A 19,810-nucleotide genomic window follows, 5' to 3' on the forward strand; every position below is an offset into this window, starting at 1 on the left:
AGTTCTTATTTAGCCGGGGACTTTGTGGGTTTGAATCCTACCGAGATAACCGCTGACTTCACAATGAAAGTATTGTCATCTAGTTACTGGATACAAATTTCTTGATTTATGCAATTCATAATCATAGATGTTAAACCAATATTTGTGCGAGAGAGCTGCTACGCAAAAAAAAATTCTTAGCAGGACATTTCTTCCTTGATTAAAACAGGATAACCGACCAAATTTCCACGTGATTTTTAGGATAAGCAAACAACAGCTGAAAACCAGTAACAAGCAATATGCAACAAACGGACATTTGGTCGACAATCCTGATTTTATCAATGAAGAAAATTTATGCTTAGCAATTTTTTGTGCTTAGCAGCTCTATGAAATTGGGCCCTGGTGTTTATATCCCCTTGTTGGAGTTTGTCGAGTTCCCGTGACGGGAAGATCATCATAAAGACAATTTTGTTTTGAACAACTTACATTCTTGAAGAAAAGCTTGTGTGACCTGCCTGTATATGTAGGACTCGTCTTATCTTTCTTCATAAGACATGTAAGCCTGGACAGCTCTCCATAATGCACTGATGTTTCCCGCTCCGAAACCGGTAGCTCCTTGTCTTTGAATAATCTCCAAGAAGAATGTGTCTCGCTCGAAGATTGGCTTGGTGAACACTTGCATCAGATACCTAGAATAACAAAATATAAGTTTTTTAGATCAAGACAAAGAAAACAAAAAGAAAAATCCAAAACAAAAAAGTATATAATAGGAACAAAACAGGTCAATAAGTTGGTCCTAGAATTTGTATTAAAGGCAGTGGACACTATTGGTTATTACTCAAAATAATTATCATCATAAAACCTTTCTTGATTTCAAGTAATGGGGACAGGTTGATAGTATAAAACATTGTGAGAAACAGCTCCCTCTGAAGTGGCGTAGTTTTCGAGAAATCAGTAATTTCCCACGAATTTGATTTTGAGACCTCAAGTTTAGAACTTGAGGTCTCGAAATCAATCATCAGAAAGCACACAAATTCGTGTGACGGAGGGTGTTTTTTCTTTCATTATTATCTCGCAACTTCGACGACCGATTGAGCTCAAATTTTCACAGGTTTGTTATTTTATGCATATGTTGAGATACACCAACAGTGAAGACTAGTCTTTAACAATTACCAATAGTGTCCACTGTCTTTAAATAATAATAATATTATAAATTGACAGTTTTCTGCTGGGTAAAAATAATCAGGAACCCATTTGGAATGGTAGTTATGGCTAGTTACCTTATGCTGTCAAGAGTAAATTTGTTTCTTGAGGAAAGTGGGACCTAATAGACTAAAGCCAGTCTATTACAAAACCTAGTTGCCGTTATTACCACTTTTTTTTTAAAATATGTAATTGTGTAATTTTATCATTTTTTTCCCCCTTTTTTTTCTCTGGATTTTTTTCCTGTAATTTGACCCCAGGAAACCATAGAAAATTTGTTTTAAAAAAATGAACCATGAATGAATGAAAAAGTTAACAATTAAAGGCCAGTCTTTAAGTTAACTAAATGAATATCTTACTTGTATTGTATAGCTGCATCTTGTCCTAATTGCTCCTCCCTGGCTATCTTCATAGATGCCTCCTCCTCCTCATTCTCACATCTCTCCTCATCAAGAAGAATTCCAAGCTCCTTGAGGAGCTCAACATCTCGCCTGATACGGGAGATCTCAGCTAGTTTGCCAACCTGATTCAAATAACAAATAGGATTCAATCTTTTTAAAGACAGTGGACACTATTGGTAATTGTCAAAGACTAGCCTTCACAGTTGGTGTATCTCAACATATGCATAAAATAACAAACCTGTGAAAACTTGAGCTCAATCGTTCATCGAACTTGCGAGAAAATAATGAAAGAAAAAACACCCTTGTAACACGAAGTTTGCGCGTTTAGATGGTTGATTTCGAGACCTCAAGTTCTAAATCTGAGGTCTCGAAATCAAATTCGTGGAAAATTACTTCTTTCTTGAGAACTATGGCACTTCAGAGGGAGCCGTTTCTCACAATGTTTTATACTATCAACCTCTCCCCATTACTTGTCACCAATTAAGGTTTTATTCTAATAATTATTTTGAGTAATTACCAATAGTGTCCACTGCCTTTAAGTCCACAACTGTCGAGTGATTCACAGAGGCCAGGCAGGCTACTATTTATCACTTCCAAAAGGTTTTGTGAGAGTCCTTGTATCTGAGCTGGAACAGAGTGTGCCATTTGGCTGGTAAGGAGTAGGCCTGTTTTGTTGAAAGGGCAAGGGCACTTTCTCCTTGAGAAAGGGCACCCTATGAGGAAATTAAATTTCTACTGGATCATTTCAAGGGCACCAAGACAATGAGATGGGGGCATAGAGACAATCGCCTTCATTTCCTCTGAGAGGTATCAAGCCTGAAGGAAAGATAAGTTCTGTAAGCTAAGGGGGAACAGTTTCAATCGAACATTTGTACGTGATGGTTAACTGACCTGTGAGTAATAAGCAGACGGCGGGTCTATCATAGAAAGACCTGAATCTCGAAGACTACCCACTGCTTGAAGTATATCATCAGTATGGAAACCAATGTGCTGGATACCAGCGCCGTTGTGCTGTTTGATGAATGTCTCCACTTGGTTTGGTCCTGGATCAAAACAAAAACAAATAAAAAAATTATAAATTCAGATATTATTTATCAACAAATATGGAAGACAATTTTGAATTTCTGACTCCCCAAACTCCCATATAAACTAAAAGATCACTTTTGCGCAGGTCAACTTAAACAACCCAAGACAAAAAAAAAGCACAACTCCAGAAAATAATATAGCTTTTAGAATAGGGTCCAAGGTAAAGTTGCCACACTTTAGACAAGAGTATTTGATCAGTGTATTGCAGTTTCTATGGCAAACAAAGCCGAGAAAACAAGACAAAATCAGCCAAAAAGATGCATTCCTGATTTTTACATCAATTCTTGGGTAAAAATTATCAGACTATGTAATGAAAGAAAGTAAAATCACGCCATAAGTAACCCAATGCACCCAAAGCAATTGCTGTGGTGCCCTGTGTTTTTGCTGTGGTGCCCTATGTATGGTACCTGCACAAATTTTAAAACAAATTAAATTTCCCTCACAGAGATGCCCCTTACTAGAGGGAAATAGCTGTGCCCCTTGAAAAGCGAAGTTAGAGGGCTGTAATACAATTACAGTAAATATAAGAAAACAAAGTAACTCATATCGACAAACCTTGCCCAGGCAATGCCTCCGCGAGAACAAACTTGGATCTATGTGAGCGAGGGCGCTTTTCATCTCCCTGACCTTGAGGAAGACAAAGACCAGTTTCTGAGCAGTGCCAATACTCCATGGCTTTCATGCGTAGACCAACATTCTCGCCTTGAACGATGAAACCTTCAGATTCGTCTTCTTCTCTGTTGCAAGAATGTAAAGGGGAAATTTCTGAGTGTGCAATATTCAAACAAATCGCAACACATCAAAGGTTTAAGGTGGTTAAACTGCAGGAATTGCAATCACAAGGTTGTGGGTTCGAATCCTTCCAAGCTAACCACTGATTTCAAAATGACTAGAACAGGTATTGTCTTCTAGTTACTGAATCACAATTTCTTAATTTTTCATTCATAACCATAGATGTTTTGTATGAGAGATAATGGATGTTGCCATCTTTATGTCTATTTCCCATTTATTGCGGGAGTTTGCCGAGTTCCATTTCCCTTGATGGGAAGATCATCCCATGCATGACTGTTGAACAGGTGATGGTCCACTAGGCCTACATGTGTCTATGCGTAATAGGAGACTTTCCAACGCTAGGCGGCAGCAGACATACCGGGTAAATTTCCATTGTTTACGTAGTTCTGAACATGCGCATAATTCTGAGAACAATGGATTTACCCGGTAAGTCTGCTGCCCTCTATCGTCCCAGAAAGTCTCCCATTACCTGTGCATTAAAAACTGGCATATGCTGTTAATAAAACCATATGGTTTGTGAAGGTGAATGGACCAGTGAGAATTCGGCTGACAATCATGATCATGTATAATGTGTAGTAATTCTAGTCAAATAAGAAGCCCAAGGTCAAAGGTCATAGTGAAATACTTAAATGCATCCCTTGTTAGGGGAAAGGTGTGGATTCTTTAATATTGACACATTGCACAACATGTAGAACTCGTACCAGGGCCTCACCTGTCTGCCCTTAGGGAGGCAATTCGAACACCAAGGAATTTACTCCAAAAGTGGCAGAAATCAAAGGTGCAATTTGTGGAGGTGCATTCCATGTTGCGCAATAGGTCAATAGCATCTCTCTAATGGAACAAATTCGTCAGAAAGATTTCCATATCCTGCCACCACTTTTTCAATAATTTACACCAAATTTGAGTTAAATAGACACTAATTTATTTCATATAGAATGAAAAAGTGGTGGCAGGATACAACAAAGTCGTCTCATTTACCTCATTAGGAAAAATCGTTTCATTCCGAAACACTTCTCGTACCACTCCAGTATCAGATTTGAAGCTCCCATTGGACAGGCAAATGTCACATGATCAATGTGGGTCAATAGGCACGGGGAATGTTGACTGTTTGATTTCTCCGATTCAGACATTACAGCTGCGATAAAACCAGGTAGGAAAACTCCCTCATAGCTCGAGCTATCCACCAAGGTGTGTATAACGTTTCCGACACAGGATTTGATCGCGGCGATAGTCACATGACCTTCGCTGATAGGATCCCTTACGACGGTCGGTCGACACAGAACCTCAGCACCATTCTCTTCAGCTTTGCATATTGCCCCCGGGACATCGTAAACTTCAAAAGCCACGTTAAAGACAGTGTCTTGTGTAGAGTGACCGTTGTGCTGTGTTGTGCCAGTTGAACTTGATTGGGATGATTCTAAGAAACACTGATCCGGTAATGACTCAGAAAAAACAACATCCCGTGTGCTTCCATTTTCCTGAGGATGGTGCAAAGCGTTCCTGTGTTTGATGTCACCGCCCGATGTACTTGTACCTTCACTGGGCTCTGTGGACTCTTCCCTCAGTACTGTGTTATTGCTCTCCGTTAACAGAAACACAATAGATCCGCTACGCACAACCCACTGCTTGAGTTTGGCCGTTTTGCGTTCGGCGAAAAGCTGAAAGCTGACGTTCCGGGTGAATTTCTGAACATACTTGGTGCCGTTCTGCACCAGTATCTGTACATGGTGTATATGAATCATTTTTCAACTGATAACCTTTTGCAGCATGTTTTAAATAAATCTCCTTCCTGGTCGAGTAAGATGTACCCAGTCACTTGAGTGCAATTCCTGGTAAAGCGATGTTTCCTTCATTTACCAGCATTAACTCTTCCCAAAGTTTTAACTGAAAAAAAAAATCAATAAAATAAAGACAGGTCAGTTATCATAATAAGCATACCATTGATTACCAGCATACAGCTTGCATGTTGGAGAGTCCTAAGTGGTGTGCTCAGCGCAACACTGGTGAACGATGCGGCAGGAAAAAAAAGTGAGTACCGAGTAGAAAAATTGCCTTTTTTTAAAGAAATTATTGAACGTTACTCAACAAAAGGGAAATACAAGCATTATGAATGTATATTGAGTAGGAGGGGGAATGCTTTAGGTGTACAGTACACAGGAAACTTCAGTTCTGGCTGGCTAACTGTCGCAAAACTTTCACCCATCAACGCTGATTTGAAAAACGTATAGCGTTAAAAAAGCCCTAAATATGTGACCCCTATATAAGGCTCACAGGGGAGCCTTATAGTTTCTAGAAGTACATATTGTATTCCTTAAAAAAATTTGTTTTTGACATTATCGCTAGTTATAATGACCGATAATGTCAAAACTTTGAAAAAAGGAATACAGCGTCCCAGTTACTAAGTTAAATACTGGGTCTAGGTTGACAGAATACATGATACAGCCCAAAAACTGCTATTATTGAACAATTCTAAAACTAAGCTTAAATCTTAAACAAACTGTTACAAAAAAAGGGGTCACACTCACAAAATCGCAGTTTCACTTGACTCACTGTGTCGTGAGTGATGCTGATGCCGATGGTCAATGAGATCGATGAAAAGTGTATCCACTCTAGCCGGTGCGGAGGAAATCTTTTCCAAAACCAACACCAAGCCAAGCAAGGGAAAACTTAGATTTAAAGTTAGAATAGACTAAAAAATACATGTAATAAATTACGAGAGCTGGGGTTAGTGGTCGGTTACTTACATCATCATTATTTACATCATGCCATAATGTAAATTGTAACGGTGTTACATCATCATCCTTTATTCGTTTCCAGTTTCCACACCTCGGCTTTGCAAGTTGCATACACGAACACGCACGAGCACAAGCATTAGTCGGGTATCCTCCATCAGCTGATGTTCGGAAGTTTTGAAAGAAAAAGGGGACTGCACAAACAATTTTGGTATTCTGGTCGCCCGCCCTCTACTGGCGGTAAATTCTAATTAGTATTGAGCGCATTTTGGAATTTGCCCGATTTCCAGATTGCGCTGCTTTTTTTTCTCTCCAAGATTGCGCTTCAAAATACCTCTCCAGAGATAGAGCAGGGAAAGTACGGAAGCCCGCCAGTGCCATTTCTTCCCATTACTATGTTGACATAATTATCTACATCTACATCAAAGCCTATTCAGCATCTAGACAAGGGTATTAGCAGAAATTAAAAGAACCCTTCCAATATCTAAACCAACCCACAGGGCCCAATTTCATAAAGTAGAAAGTACGAAAACTTTTGCTTTTGCTTAGCAAAATTAGGTTAACAACCAAAATACTGTACTAGAAGTAGACTCAGGAAACTAGGATTGGGCGCTAGTATACTCCTTTTTTTGAAATTTTGTCATCCAAATTGTTGTCATTATCAGTCGTACGATCGATAATGAAAAAAAAATTGAAAAAAGGAGTACAGCGCCCCAGTTACTGGGTCTGTACTAGAAGTAACTACCGGCATGTCCTTTTATGATAGGCTGTCATACTAAATTAACATAACAATTGAAAGAGTCAAGAAACAATGACACTTTTGTTGATATTCAATCTGATATTTTATTACAAATTGATCATTAAGTTTGTATAACATAAACATTGTGTTGTATTCCAGGCTACTTGCAAGCCAAATTATTATATACAGCAAGGTCCAATAGTGATTTAAAAATATTTAACTAGACTGGCTCTACCAGTCCTTCTTTACCAGTTTAGTCATTTGTGTGTTTTAATAATGAGTTTGTGTTTAAAATCTAGACAGGGGGGGGGAGGACTTTTGAGACATTAAGGCATGATCAACTGGAGTTCATAATTTCCTTAAGACATAATATGTTTAGCCAAAATTAGAAGTCATAAACTTTACATAGAAAAGAAATAAACTTTACATCTTATAAATAATAATAGTTAAGCCCAACTTCATGTATCTGCTTACCACTAAATTTTAAAGGCACTGGACACGTTTGGTAATTACTAAGAAGTATGTTAGCATAAAATCTTATTCGGTAACAAGCAACGGAGAGCTGTTGATGGTATAAAACATTGTGAGAAACGACACCCTCGGAAGTAATGCAGTTTTTGAGAAAGAGGTTATTTCTCACTTAAGTATTTGATTGAATCTGAGAAACTGAAGCCTTTCTCAGGCAATACTGAAAGCACACAAATTTGTGCAAAATGGATGGGTTTTTTTCCCATTACTTTCTTACAACTTTCATGATCAACTTTCACAGGTTTGTTATTTTGTGCATATGTTGGGATACACCAAGTGAGAATACCGATCTTTGACAATTACCAATAATGCCCAGTTTCTTTACCTGATTAAGCTCCGATTCACAAATTGGATCACATTATGACCAACCATGGAGGAAGGAAGAGAAGGAGCTCGAACAAGTGACTTCAAAAGTCGAACCCGTGGTACTGCAACCGTTTAACGACACCTCGTAATCACCCACATACCTTACACAGACAATGGGCGACCTGGCGTATGTGAGTTTGCGCGTGCGCACTTGGTTCTTCACTCCACTATGGTGTCGTATGTCGTATGAATATAATACAGAAAAACAACTTTTTTGAGACCTGATAAAAATTGTGTACACTTGTGCTCACCAAATCGAAAAACACAATTGAATACCAACCACCCTCGTGTGCCAATACCCAAATTTTGAACCACCGCTAGTGACCGGAAAGTCACAAAAAATGTAAAAATATGCCATGATGTTTCCGTGAAACACCACAAACGGTAAATGAAAACGTGTATATTCACAATTCTTGTCTCCAATGATTCAACTTTACACGCAGGCAAGAGCGCAGACTGGCGGTACCACACGTTCTGTACAAAGAGATTTAATCCTACTCGTTAATCGGCCGTCTAGCTGGAGGTCTCCTATCTTTTTCCACTGGTCAGACAGGGGCATTGTCAGAGTATTCTTTTGTTACTCTGCGGTTTTGCGGGTCGTTCGAGCTCCTTCTCTTCCTTCCTCCAAGGACCAACTAAACAAAAACAAAACATTAATTTACTATAAATCAACTAACTGAAATGTGAATCAATCATACAAAAAATAGGCTGAGGACACAGTAAAGAAAAAAGAAAATAAATTTAACAATAAGAAAACTTAATTGTGCATTCTTGGAAATTGATAATGCACTGAGTATAATATGATTGCAATTGTTTTACATAGCACAACTATTTATTTCTATGACAGTGACTTCAGTCGGCCATCGAAAAGAATGGTACAAAATTGTTACCAATAGACCCTTGGCACACTTCAAGACCGCCAGAGTCCAGACACATAAAGCAATACTTAAAGTCACACAAACCATCAGGCGAATCAAAAACAAAGTATGAAAATAATTGCATTGGTGATTGCCATAACACTTAGGCTCTGTTCACATATATGCAGCCATTTCCCAGGACCTTTTCCCTTGGACCTTTAAAGACACTGGACACTATTGGTAATTGTCAAAGACCAGTCTTCTCACTTGGTGTATCTCAACATATACATAAAATAACAAACCTGTGAAAATTTGAACTCAATTGGTTGTAGAAGTTGCGAGATAACAATAAAAGAAGAAACACCCTTGTCACACGAAGTTGTGTGCTTTCAGATGCTTGATTTCGAGACCTCAAATTCTAAATCTGAGGTCTCGAAATCAAACTCGAGAAAAATTACTTCTTTCTCGAAAACTACGAGGGAGGCGTTTCTCACAATGTTTATACTATCAACCTCTCCCCATTACTCGTTACACCAAGTAAGGTTTTATGCCAATAATTATTTTGAGTAATTACCAATAGTGTCCACTGCCTTTAACTCCACTCGCAACACACTCTTAATTTCACAACTTGCTGCAACTTTCCTGGAAAATATTGAACACTCAGTATGCTGACCACCTCGGGGTGACATTGCTAAGCTCTATCTACTCCAAAGTAAAAACAACTATTTCCAGGTAGTGTGTTGGGATGAGCCATTTGTGTGTTAGATTTGAATAATGTCTGGTACAATGATGTGCTTGATCAGAAACTACCAGTTAAATTTTAACACCTCAGACTATAGAGACAGTTGCAATGTCAAATGATTTGGGGCAAGCTTTTGCTTAATTATGAAGAGACAGTAAACACAGTAACACCCATACACAATTCTGAACGAATGTGTACATGTATGGCACGATGGAACCAGGGTCTGCTCATCTAGGTTGCTATACAAAAGCTTGCCCGAACCATTTGACATAACAACTGTCTCTATAGACCATGTGAACCTTGTTTACAATATTAAGAGTGACCTTGTACATTCTTTCAGTATACTGGCAGGCAAGTTACACTGGTCCTATGGGAAAGTTGACATTTTGTGTCCTAATTTCCACATAAAACAAAGAGTTATGAAAGTAAAAGCTGGACAAGTTTTGAGATGTACCCCCTTTCATCATATCAAAAGTCGATAAGAATTAGAGATTGCAATCTCCATAAAATATTAGATTTTATGTTTTCTTCCATTGAGCTGTGTACACATCATGCCTGCAGGAAGTCCAGGCTCTGTGGCTCTATTGTAAACATGTGATGCCACAGGTCACATCGTCTATAGTCTGAGGAATTTAAATGTAAGCAGTAACTTGTGACTAAGCAAGTCATTGTACAAGACTAACAAAGCTAATTACTCGCAAATGTCTTATTGGGTATTGTGTAAAAAGTTCAACCAAACTTTATTGGTATTTTCCCAGGGAAGATCATCTACTGTGAACAGGGCTAATGTATCTTACCATCGATCCATGCAATGTAGTAAAGCTAAAAGGATCCCCAAAATCGCCGTTGGTTTTTTAAAAGTTAATTTCATTGATGCATTCCTGATTTAAATTTGTTTTCCCCCTTGAACAAAAGTGTAAGTCTCCATGGCTCAATTTCATGAAGCTACAAGATTCATCTTAAGCTTGTCAGTATAGACGATGTGACCTATGTTTACATTCACACCGCCCTCTGTTCAAACCACCCTCAAGACGCGTAGTCATGGTAAGATTGCGTGTACTTTCTAGCTGCTGGCTGCCAAAACATAAAGGTTTTGCCTGGCGGTATGCGCAGGAATCATGTTATGGTTTTCAAGTGACGTCAGAGGTCATATCATCTATGTATAGTAGGTCTAACCATAGTGATTTGTATTGCGACATCACGCTATGCATAGCAATGGAGATTAATTAGCACTTAAGATCAATCTCAGCTCTTAATGACATCGTGCCCCAGTTATGTGTTTCATATATATTTTTTTATAAATATCTCGCCTATGAATCATTGTGTGAAAAAGTCGTCACATTTTAAAAATACAAAAACATTTTTTTACTTTTTTTAAATATTTCAATTCAATTTTCGAGGCTCGATGTGGAACGGATTTTTAGCATGCAACCAAGTGAGTTCACCATTTGAAAAGCTAAATAGATTTGTGTGCTTATGTTACTTGGGTGCCGACAGTGTAATAAAACTATGGTTTTGATGCATGAAATGGTAAGTTAAGGGGGCAGGGAGGCCATCCAACATGCCAATGGGTTTAAATTATAAAAATGCATATCATAGCTCCCATGCAATGTGATCCTACATCATTAGGAATACAAAGTGCCTATGTAAGAACCTTAATAACAGGCTATAGTGATACATGACTTTATTATAAGAATAGTTATTCTTAAAAAATAGGTTTTTCATAATTTAGGGGAGAACTGACTCACTAATCAAAGATTAAAAAGGGTAAACATCTACATAGATTTGTTCTGACGAATGGTGGACTTTTTGCTCGAACCCTATTCCAATTTTTCTGATTGCTGGGAAATATCTTTGTTGTACAGAGTACTAGCCCAGTTACCAAGGTCCAGTTTCATAGCTCTGCTTACCACAAAATGCTGCACTTAAGGCCCGGTCGCACACTGCAGGCCTCAATAACCAGAAAGACAACGAGAATGGTTGAATGAGCGAGGGCGTATTCTGCGTGGAGCGTCTCATCCAATAGAATGTGTTCTCTTTGCATTGTAATCATTATCGTTTTCGTTATCGCTGCAGTGTGACTTGGCCTTTACCGTGCCCTCTTAAGCACATAACTATTTGGGTTGTAAGCACAGAATTCCGCAGTAAGCAGGGGCCACAAAATTGGGCCAAGTTGCAACGGTATCTTTTGTAAATCTATGCATTGATAAACAAAATTTCTCCATTCCCAAATACAAAGCCAATCACTATGCCAGTGAGACATCATGTGATATTCTAATTTTCAAAAATTCCATCCCTTCCACTTAATTCTTCCATAAACCCACCACAAAAAAACAAGCATACTCATGTGTTTTTTTCGCGAACCGTACATGTACATGTAGACGCTCACTGAGTGCCAATAATGGAATCACAAGAAGCCATAGAGCCACATGAAGGAGCAAGTTCGGGTGGCGACTAGTCTAGACTAAACAGACAAGTCTTGACTAAACGGACTAGACTATATAACCAGAAAACATAGAGCACAGGCAGATTGACTTCTCATGTACTGGAGCATGGTTGATGGTCAATTTGAGAGCTACTTCACAGTTTCTGGTCAAGTCTAGTGGCTCACCCGAACTTGCTCTATGTTGACTACAGCGCTGAATCTAGTCTTGGTGTATAAAGACGTTCTTGTTGAGTAAACCGTAAAACCATATGGCCTACATACATGCACACCCAACCAGGCCTGAAACTTCATTGAGGCACTGAAGGCGATTGCCTCCATGCCCCCCCCGTTCATTGCTTTGGTGCCCTTGAAATGCAACTATTTCCTCATAGGGTGCCTTTTACCAATGGGAAAATGACTTGGTGCCCTTGCCCTTTCAAAAACGAAGCATGCAGGCCTGCTCAACACTACACACTTTACTATTCCACTGATAGAGGGTGCTCTCTGGAAGCCGCAAAATCTGTCACCATGTGAGATCAAGAGGTTTTAACCCATCAGTGCTCGCTATTGTTCAATAGTGAAGTGTGCAGCCCAATAGCCATGCAACAGCCAAAATTCAGGGCAAATTAGCACTGTTTTTAGTCAAGATATATAGCTCTGCATGCAACAAGCATGCGATAACATGTTACGAGTGTTACAGCAGATGTCGCAGACTTTTTCACAAATACCCATTACACAAGCACTACATGTAACTGTTGAATGAGGTGCAGGCTGGTCTAGCTAGCGATCAAACTTAATATCTAGACCAGCATACACCTAATGCGCGCGTACCGAGTATTTGCGATAAGGTCTATGTTACCCAATCAGAGTCCTTCACTACCCGCATCCGGGGGTCAAGTTTCAATCGGGGTAAAGAACATAACCAATCGGGGCAAAGAACATACCCCAATCTGGAGAATGCAGCTTTGGCCCCTCAATCGTATCCAATTCTTCTCTTTTGTACAATATATAAATTACTATATATTATATCTGTCTATCAACACAGTAGTTTCAATATACAAATTATGCACAATTCCTGCACACATTTACCCTCTGGGTCTAATTTCATAGAGCAGCTTCCAGCATAAAATAATGCTTAACAATTATCTGCTAAGCAGAAATGAGCAGCATACCAGTCACAAATTCTACATGTGTCGTGTCAGTTTGGCTGGTAACCTTATTCTCTGGTAGGCAGAATTTGCCTTAGCTTAGCCACTTTTTGTGCTTAAGCAGCCCCATGACATTGGGCTCCGTGTGTCATGTATCCACTATTACAATTTTCAAAGAGCTGTTCAATTTAAACGTCACAATCCTTTCCACAGGAGCTGAACAAAATTATTTATGTTTTAAAAAAGTACATGTACATGTACTTACACCAGTATCTGCACTATACATGTATGTGACCCAACAAAAACTTGAATTGTTAAAAGAACATGTTACCAACCAAAATACCATACAGTTAATGCGACTGGTAACCCACCCAATTCTTGCTAAGCAAATATATTACTAAACAGAATTATCTGCTTAACAGCTTTATGAAATAGGGCACATGTCACACATACATGTACCATCTATGACCAATTGCTATTCTTCCCATATTTTCTTAGCAGACAAATTGTAAAGCACTATTGTCTGCTTCAGTAGCTCTCTGAAAACTGGTCCCAGGTTGTTGTTACCAATGCCTTGTCTCCTTTTACACACTTCTAGTTTAGGTTTTGTAAACTCTGATAGTTTGTTACACCAAGAGTCTTACCACAGAATGTACATGTGGTACATTACAGTCAACCAGACTATTCGGACGTTGTCACCTCACTCCTCTACCAGCCAACATGAACAAGTTCGAATACGCACTGGTTAACTAAAGGTTTACTATTTTGACTCCAACCCAGGCGGGTCGACCATTGGTTGATGATTGGTCGACCATTTGGGACCAGCCTCAGGACTATAATTTCTTCACTGGTCCCAATAGCCTGTTCCATGCTAACATGTGTAAAGCGAAGAGAGGAACCGGTTGACACTATAGCGAAAACGCGGAAGGCAATGGAGTGTTGAATACCGATGGTTGACTAGACTTCACAACATGTCATTCGAGTGAGTGTGTCACTCAAATGTAAGTGGCTGGTCAGTAGTCGACTAAATGTGTGCACTCGAACTTGCTCCTTGTCTCCTGTCCATTTGAACTCACACCAACTTTTCGATTCAGAAGTTGCGGAACTTATCGATACCCAACAAGGTTTGCTTTGCAAAGATGACTGAAAGGTAAACACCCATTTAAACATTTTGTGTGACTTGCCTCACAACAAAAATTTCCTTTGGCAATGGGAGACTTTTGGGACGCATGGTGGCAGCAGACTTACCGGGTAAAATCCATTGTTCTCGGTAAAGTGCACATGCTCAAAACTACGTAAACAATGGAAATTTACCTGGTAAGTCTGCTGCCACCTAGCGTTCCAAAGTCTCCCATAGGATGTTGCAATCAGACGTAGGTTGCGAGGTAGCTGGTGGTACACAAACATATGACTCGTGTGATACTAGACTGGTCCCCTGTCTTTATCTGCAAGGATACTGCAAATCTCCCTGTGAAATGAATGCAAGGTCAAAGGTGCTTTTGGAAGGGGATTTACGTAGGCTCAAGGCAGGTTTCTGTTGGATTTACGAGCCTCAAAGTGCGACGTCACTGATGTTTAGGCTAGTGCGATGCCAACAAGAGTCATGTAATAACTGTAATGACTATAGACCTTTTCGCAAATACCGGGGCGCGCGCGTAAAGCTAGGAATTAGGTGCATTGTGGTCTTGCTGGTATCCAAATTTGATCCATATATATCCCACAATGCACCTCATTCAACAGTCTGCGCGTGCGCATTGGTATTTGCGATAAGGTCTATTACGCTGGTATTCGTGCAGTTCCTTCACAAGCTGAGATGAATGTTATATCTTCAGCTGGACAGAGCTGAACTTGATGGAGCATAGTACAGCCTGCTTCGAGTTCATCGAGGAGAAATGATAGGTGTAGTGCTGTTCTACAAAATCCACCTGAACATAAACGACTTTCCAAGTATCACAATGATGTCCATTTTGTTTTCATGAACCTTGGGTTTTCCTCACACATTGCCGTAATGTGGAAATATTCATGAGACTTGGCCAGTCTAACTAAAACTCAAATTCATTGGGGTTCCTTGCTTCAAAATTCATCTTCATCTTTCAATTTAACTTAAGCAACTCACTAGCGTACAACAATGTTCTATTCTCATGGCAAGCTAGATTATAGCTTTTAACGTCCATTTCTGTCTTGGCGTGAGAGGAATTAAACACCTTTGCCATCAGGTCAAAGGTCGTTGCCTGTTGTTGTTGTTGTTGTGTATGATGCATGTAAACATTTGTGTCATCACTTCACATCCAAAAGATACATTGTCCTCAAAGCTTCATTGATTCCTTGCAGTTGCTTACGTTCAAAAGGCATTACGAGGCGACACATGTTGATCCGATCAGGCGTTATAAGAATATTGCGACCCTAGGTCACGAAGGTCAGGGGAGGTCAGACAGAGGTCACAATCGTGTTCCTTGTAGTTTATTTTAAAAAAGGTGATGCACTGGGTACTCAATATACAAACAGTGACTGCTTCCGAAGAGTGGCTCGTGTCCAAAAAACTGCACAAAATATATAAAATAGTCTCTATCTGTACATAAAAAAGTGGCGTTGTTTAAAGTTGTCTTGTTGGGGTTGACGTTGTTGACGTAACGGGCGGTGCAATGGCAGCAGGGCCCTGGGGCTATCGTCATAGCGTTATGCTCGGTCTGTACTCCAACATCAGAGGATATTGCTGTAAGTCAAAGACAAGAAAGAGAAGAGACTGAAATTAAGCGCTAACTTGTTCAAATAAATTCAAGGACAAGAAAGAGGGTAAACTGAAAATCGGACAGTGACTTCTTCAAACAAATACAAAAATTATGGAAATTAAAGTCATATGCTCAGGACTTTAAGGTCGTCAGTGCAGTTAGTATAGATTTTGATTTATTTAATCCTTCCTAAATGTGGATGTAATTAATTAAACTAGCATGTGCACATTTTATTTCAAAGGGAGGTAATGTTTTTGAGATATCGCTTAAAATCCAGAGCGAAAAAAAATGATGTCCATGCAGGAAGAATAATTCCAGATAGGAGTACACAAGCTGAGAAGTGTTACTGAGGGGCACATAACCACATTACTTTGAATTGAAATGTCTCTTTAAAATGCTTTAAACTGTGGAAAGCTGCTGTAGGCTTCTTACCAAAAGTGTTTATTGCCATTAATTTTAAAGCCATTGTCCAAGGCCCACACTTGGTGTATCACAACTTATATATAAAATAACAAACCTGTGAAAATTTAGGCTCATGTTGGTCATCGGAGTTTGGTGAAAATAACGGGAAAACCCACCCTTGTTTCTGCACGTTTCGCCGTGTCATGACATGTGTTTAAAATAAATCTGTAATTCTCGATATCGAGAATTGATATTGTTTTAATGTTTTCTCAAAAAGTAAAGCATTTCATGGAATATTATTTCAAGAGAAGTCTTTCACCATTACCTTCTGTAAACCCTGTAAGTTATTTGTAAATCTGTGAACTCATAATTTTTTTTTCGGTTCCGCAAAGTGTCCAATGGCTGTAAGGGTGATTATCAAATGTATAATAACTTCCCTAGTACCTGGATTTTGTTTTTTAGCAGGCAGATTTCAAAACTGTCAAAGCAGCAGACAGTCTGTCTTGTGGCCATTTTGATTATCTGGCTACATTAAGCTAGGCAAGTGACATTTGTCTAGCATTTTGTCAGCAATTTTTCTCTTGAGCTGGCCTGAGGCCGTCCGAAATCCTTCCCAGGCAGTGTCCAATGAAAGTCTGGCCAGCTCGCTAGCTGAGATACTATTAAAGGCACTGGAACACTATTAGTAATTTCTCAAAAAAATTGTTAGCATTCCAACTTACTTGGTAACGAGCAACAAAGGCTGTTGATAGTATAAAACATTGTGAAAACGGCTCCCTCTGAAGTAACGTAGTTTTTGTGAAAGAGGTAATTTCTCACTCAAATAATAAAAAACTTCAGCTGAAGCATTTCAATATGCCTCTGAAAGCACACAGAGTAATGCAACAAGAGTGTTTCTTTTTCTCTTTCATTATTCTTTTTCAAACTCAATGACCAATTGAGCCGAAATTTTCACACTTGTTATTTTGTGCATATGTTGGGATACACCAAGTGAGAATACTGGTCTTTGACAATTACCAAACATGTCCAGTGCCTTTAAGGGGGATATAAGTAAGTAAGCCGATATCCCCGCATGATGAGCAATATGATCTACATAGTCACTGACACTTTGCACTACAGCCTGCCAACACCCACAGGCAAAATTATGACTTGGGCTGGGAGAAAAAAAACCTGACAATGACTGATCTTCAGTTTTGATTAGGGTGAACCAGAACTGCAGCAGGTTTGGTTATTAATTTCAGGAGATTTTTTTCAAGGGGCTGGTCCTTTTTTGTGTCAGAAGGGGGCACTTTCCTCTCAACAGAAGATATGGGACACTAGACACAAAGCTGTTAAGCACTGTCAAATGTTGCTTAGGGTGTCATGTTTCTGTTGGGTATGATGTATCTAGTCTATTAATTTTGGTTTTTATTTTTTTATTTTATTTTTTCCCATACACCGATGTGTTAGCACTGTATACTCAGTACTTCCCCCGAGTCATGTGAACAAATATCAAAGGCATGTTACTCGGGTGGGATTCGAACCCACGACCCTTGCAGTTCTAGAGCAGTGTTTTACCAACTAGACTCCCGAGACTGCCCGTATCTAGTCTAATCAAGTTTGTCATTCAGCACAGCCCAACTACATCAAGCTATTAAGGCAAGAAGCTGTTAAGAACACAAATTTGCTAAGCATCGTAAAATGTTGCTTAGGGTGTCGTGTTTCTGTTAAATGCAGTGGACACTATTGGTAATTGTCAAAGACTAGCCTTCACAGTTGCTTTATCTCAACATATGCATAAAATAACAAACCTGTGAAAATTTGAGCTCAATCGGTCATCGAACTTGCGAGATAATAATGAAAGAAAAAACACCTTTGTCACACGAAGTTGTGTGCGTTTAGATGGTTGATTTCAAGACCTCAAGTTCTACATTAAATCTGAGGTCTCGAAATCAAATTTGTGGAAAATTACTTCTTTCTCGAAAACTATGGCACTTCAGAGGGAGCCGTTTCTCACAATGTTTTATACCATCAACCTCTACCCATTACTCGTCACCATGAAAGGCTTTATGCTAATAATTATTTTAAGTAATTACCAATAGTGTCCACTGCATTTAAGTATGATATATCTAGTCTAAGCAAATTTGTAATATCACCTTGGCCCAGTTAAATAAAGCTTAGCAAAGAAATTTCTCAAGCAGAAAATACTGCTTGACTAATTTCTTAACCAAATTTCCACATGATTTTCAGGATAAGCAAGCAACAGCTGAATGCAATGTGCAACAAATGGAAATTTGGTTGGTAATCCTGATTTTATCAAGGAGGAAATTTCATGCTTAGCAAGTTTTTGTGCTTACAGGCTTTATGCACTTCTACACTTCAGCACATTTTTAAGCACAAAACAACTGTGCTTACCAGGGAAAATGGGTTATCAGCCAAAATAACATGTCATATAAACAACTTGTAACTGATTTCCCACTGTTTTCTGCTTGCAACTTACCTTTGTTCTCCATCTTGTGACGCATACAAATTTTAAAGTGTGATCCTTGCCTAGTAACTCTTCATTGCATAGAATCTCCACCTAAAAGACAGTGATGAGATATTCATGTTAAAAATGCAATATCAATGGTTAAAGGAAGTGGACACTGTTGGTAATTACTCAAAATAATTATTAACATAAAACCTTACTTGGTAACGAGTAATGATGAGCTGTTGATAGTATAAAACATTGTGAGAAACGGCCCCCTCTGAAGTAACTTAGTTTTCGAGAAATAAGTAATTTTCCACAAATTTGATTTCGAGACCTAAGAATTTGATTTTGAGGTCTCGAAATCAAGCATCTAAAAGCACAAAACTTTGTGTGACTAGGGTGTTTTTCTTTCATTAATATCTCGCAACTTTGACGACCAATTGAGCTTGAATTTTCAAAGGTGTTATTTAATGCATATGTTGAGATACACCAAGTGAGAAGACTGGTCTTTGACAATTACCAATAGTGTCCAGTGTCTTTAAATATCATTGCTAATCTGAACTATTTCAAGCAAGTCAAAATAAAATAAAAAGAAATGTTATGAAAGATCGCCTCACAATAACATCACAAGGCCAAGGATGGCAACTTCAAGGTAAGACCAGGATTCGAACCCACTCATCTGCTGACCACACCAGAGCTAATGTAGGTGATCTAGACCGCTCGGCCAATGACCAGGCTTGAAAATAACACTGGACCACAGGCCGGAGGCCAGTGGTTTTTAGAGTTGGGTCAGTAAACTCATGAACAAACAAGTCCGGTTCTCTTGTGTTTTTCAATTGACCCTTCCCATGAAATATGTAAATTGCACATAATGCGTGCGCACTAACGTTTTGGTTGGCAAAATGATGGAACATCGCGCTGTTTTGTACACGGCTAATAGGTGCATGACGCAGACGCGATTGCGCGTCTGCTTAGTGCACAACTCTATGGCGTTTGCCAACCAACAGGGTCTGCACGCATGCGTGAATGTAATTAGCATATCATGGGAAGGGTCCATTGAATAATACATTTGAAAAGCAGCAAGCACAAACGGCACAAACAGCACGAATATATTACACAAACCGTGCAAATTGGAGCGCTAGGTGGCAGCAAACTTACCAGGTAAATTTCCATTGTTTACAGAGATCTGAGCATGCACACATTACAGAGAACAATGGACTTACCTGGTAAGT

At 39.1% G+C, this 19,810-nt stretch overlaps 2 protein-coding genes across 4 annotated transcripts in view; both read right to left on the minus strand.

The window, feature by feature from the left end:
* Positions 1 to 383: 383 nt before the first annotated feature.
* On the minus strand, positions 384 to 6,316 carry LOC117294328 (4-hydroxyphenylpyruvate dioxygenase-like protein). 2 transcript variants are annotated; one of them, XM_033776688.1, is made up of 6 exons: positions 6,206 to 6,316; positions 4,440 to 5,345; positions 3,225 to 3,406; positions 2,475 to 2,626; positions 1,542 to 1,705; positions 384 to 668 (listed from the first exon to the last, which is right to left on the minus strand). In XM_033776688.1, exons 2-6 carry the CDS (start codon positions 5,201 to 5,203, stop codon positions 515 to 517), a joined length of 1,416 nt encoding a protein of 471 aa, XP_033632579.1. In that variant the 5' UTR covers positions 5,204 to 5,345; positions 6,206 to 6,316; the 3' UTR covers positions 384 to 514. The 2 variants fall into 2 exon arrangements, with proteins under 2 accessions (XP_033632579.1, XP_033632580.1); XM_033776689.1 differs by lacking the exon at positions 6,206 to 6,316 and adding an exon at positions 5,987 to 6,148.
* Positions 6,317 to 14,731: 8,415 nt separating this feature from the next.
* Positions 14,732 to 19,810, minus strand: part of LOC117294345 (polycomb group RING finger protein 3-like) — a 60,088-nt gene continuing 55,009 nt past the window's right edge. For both annotated transcript variants that reach the window (XM_033776711.1, XM_033776710.1), the window contains exons 7-8: positions 18,609 to 18,689; positions 14,732 to 15,711 (exon numbers count right to left, since the gene is read on the minus strand). In XM_033776711.1, the coding sequence (XP_033632602.1) occupies positions 15,667 to 15,711; positions 18,609 to 18,689 (126 nt within the window). In that variant the 3' untranslated portion in view covers positions 14,732 to 15,666. The remainder of the gene's footprint in view (positions 15,712 to 18,608; positions 18,690 to 19,810) is intronic.

This window comes from Asterias rubens, chromosome 9 (genome assembly GCF_902459465.1).
Source record: "Asterias rubens chromosome 9, eAstRub1.3, whole genome shotgun sequence".
Taxonomy (NCBI): Eukaryota; Metazoa; Echinodermata; class Asteroidea; order Forcipulatida; family Asteriidae; genus Asterias; species Asterias rubens.